The sequence below is a fragment of the Dipodomys ordii genome, unplaced genomic scaffold, assembly GCF_000151885.1.
Source record: "Dipodomys ordii isolate 6190 unplaced genomic scaffold, Dord_2.0 Scaffold177, whole genome shotgun sequence".
Lineage (NCBI taxonomy): Eukaryota > Metazoa > Chordata > Mammalia > Rodentia > Heteromyidae > Dipodomys > Dipodomys ordii.
In genome coordinates, this window is record NW_012267393.1 from 265,572 (window position 1) to 268,425 (window position 2,854).

At 37.3% G+C, this 2,854-nt stretch overlaps 1 protein-coding gene across 1 annotated transcript in view; it reads right to left on the reverse strand.

Annotated features, from left to right (window-relative positions):
• Nucleotides 1-2,854, reverse strand: part of Slc22a4 (solute carrier family 22 (organic cation/zwitterion transporter), member 4) — a 56,044-nt gene that overhangs the window by 8,847 nt on the left and 44,343 nt on the right. The window contains exon 6 of the mRNA XM_013033809.1: nucleotides 2,568-2,668. Coding sequence (XP_012889263.1) covers nucleotides 2,568-2,668 — 101 coding nt within the window. The remainder of the gene's footprint in view (nucleotides 1-2,567; nucleotides 2,669-2,854) is intronic.

The window sequence follows — 2,854 nt, forward strand, 5'->3', positions numbered from 1 at the left end:
AAAGCCGGAAGTGGTGCTGTGGCTCAAGTGGTAGAGCGCTAGCCTTGAGCTGAAGAGCTGAGGGACAGCGCCCAGGCCCAGAGCTCAGGCCCCACGACCGGAACCAAAAAATAAATAAATAAATATGTGCCAGTACTGAGGCTTTAATTCAAGGCCTCATGCATTAATTTGGCTTTTTCTTTCTTCTTTCTTTCTTTCTTTCTTTCTTTCTTTCTTTCTTTCTTTCTTTCTTTCTTTCTTTCTTCTTTCTTTCTTTCTTTCTTTTTTGTTAAGGCTGGCATTCTACCACTTGAACTACAGCTCCACCTCTGGCGTTTTGCTGGTTTATTGGGGTTAAAAGTCTCATGGACTTTTCTGTCCAGACCGATTTTAAATCTGGATCCTCAGATCTTAGATTACAGGCATAAGCCACGGGTGCCGGGTACTTGCTCAGCTTTTTCTGCTCCTGGCTGACAACTCTACCACTAAAGCCTTACCTCCAGTCTGGCATTTTGCTGTTTAATTGGAGATAAGAGTTTCTCAGATTTGTCTTGGAATCAATCCTCAGATCGCAATCCCCTGAGTAGCTAATATTACAGTCACTTGCTCCAGGTTGCACTCTAGAATTCTGTGATTTTCTTGCCTTAATAGTTTTCAATATCCAAGCATCTTGGAGGCATTAGTGACTTGTTTGTTATCTGCCCCCTAGTGGCCACTGATGGAGATATAGTTGCCTCAATGATCTCCGTAGACATGGAGAATAGTCAACCAACCCACAGTAAGACTGTAGACCTGCCAATAAACTTGCTTAACTCAAAGGCATAAGCTCACTCATTGATATCCTTTCTTTTTTTCAAACTGAAAAACAGGCTGACTCTAAAAATAGACTGGATGTAGCCTGACCCTGCCAGTTCTGAGGATTGTCTTCTGTGTGTGTGTGCTACTATCATAAGGTGGGCATTTTCATTTTCTTTTCTTGTCTTTTCTCTATTTAAAAAATATAATTTAATTGTTATTATTAAGGTATTTTACAGAGGGGTTACCATTTCATAAGTCAGGTCATGAGTTCGTTTCTTTTCTTATTTTGGACAATATCATCTCTTCCTTCTATTTCTCCCAGTTTTCCCTTCCCATCCTTGCCAACAAGTTACACAGTTCATTTTCCACAGTGTCTTACTGAACAGCATGACTGTGTTTGTTCACCCTTCCTCCCTTCCTTTAATCCCCTTAAAAAATAACCCAAAAGCCGGGCACCAGTGGCTCACACCTATAATCCTAGCTACTCAGGAGGCTGAGATCTGAGGATCATGGTTCAAAGCCAGCCTGGGCAAGAAAGTCTGTGAGTCTCTTATCTCCAATAAACCACCAGAAAACTGGAAGTGGCTCAGTGGCTCAAGTGGTAGAGCACTAGCTTTGAGCTGAAGAGATGAGGGACAGGCCCAGAGTTCAAGCCACATGACTGACAAAAAAACAAAAGTAAAAACAAACTCTTATCTTTTTTATTTTCTTTATGCCAGTCCCAGGGCTTGAACTCTGGCTTTGGGCTCTGTCCCTGAGATTCTTTTGCTCAAGGCTAAGCACTCTACCTCCTGAGCCACAGCACCACTTCCAGCTTTTTCTGTACATGTGGTACTAAGGAATTGAACCCAGGGCTTCATGTACGGTAGACAAGCAGTCTATCACTAAGCCACATTCCCAGCTCTTTTCCTTTTTTTTTTTAGAACCTGTGCCTTAGCAATACTTGCAAGTTGGCTACTGGTGGGTGTAAAAGGCTTTCCAGGGACTCAGGTGGTTCTAACCTCATTGCTCTACTGCTAGTTAGGCTTCTGGAAGCAGGTGCTCACACAGCGCCTCAGAATCAGTCACCAGGGGGCATCATTAGCATTCATCCTATAACCTCAGGAGGGAAGATAACCTGTCTCCTGTTGTCCTGGAGACTGCAGACTCAACACTGCTCCTGGTAAGTCTTTTCAGTATCTTCTCTCGTAATTTGAATTGAGACATTTCTAAATAGCTTAGAATTCTATAATTATATATATTTATTATCAATAATTTAACTATAACTCAATCACAATTTAATTTACAATTAATGTAATCATAACAATTTAATTTATAAATTGAGGTATAAATTAGATTGATTGATAATTAAATTATAAATTAATGTATATCTTATAAGTTATAAAATTAGAATTTAATTTATAAATTATAAATTAAGCTAATTTATAAATTAAAATTGTTATAACTTATAATTAAATTACATATTAGAATATAAACAATATAATAAATTATATAATACTATAAATTATATATTAAGTTATAAATTATAATGAATCTATGATTTATAAATGAACAATTATATTGTAAATGATCTACAATTTATAATGTACAGATTAATAATCAACAGTATCTTCTAATTTGTTCATGGATTTATAATTTGTAATTTAATTATAATTTTTATAAATTAATTTATATATTATAGAATTTAGAATTCTGTCATTTATCTACGTAGGAAAACCTAGACTTTTCCATGTTTCCTCAAGAAAATCAGTCACATGCTTCGTGTTGCATTTCCATCACTCAGTGCTTACCATAACAGCAAAGACATAATGGTTATTGTGGTGATATTCCAAGTCCTGAACAGGTCCAGAATGAAAACTTTCTGCTGCTTCATGGCGTTTAGCTCCTGGAGCTGAAACAGCGCAAAGAACCATGAAGTTAAGAAGTAGTAAGGAACTTTCTTCTGTCCTGATGCATGGGATAAGCTTACACATGCAACTCTGTCTTTTTGTCATGGGGCTTGAAATCACAGTCTGGGTGCTGTCACGGAGCTCTTTTTTGCTCAAGGTTAGTGCTTTATCACTTTTTTTTTTTTTTT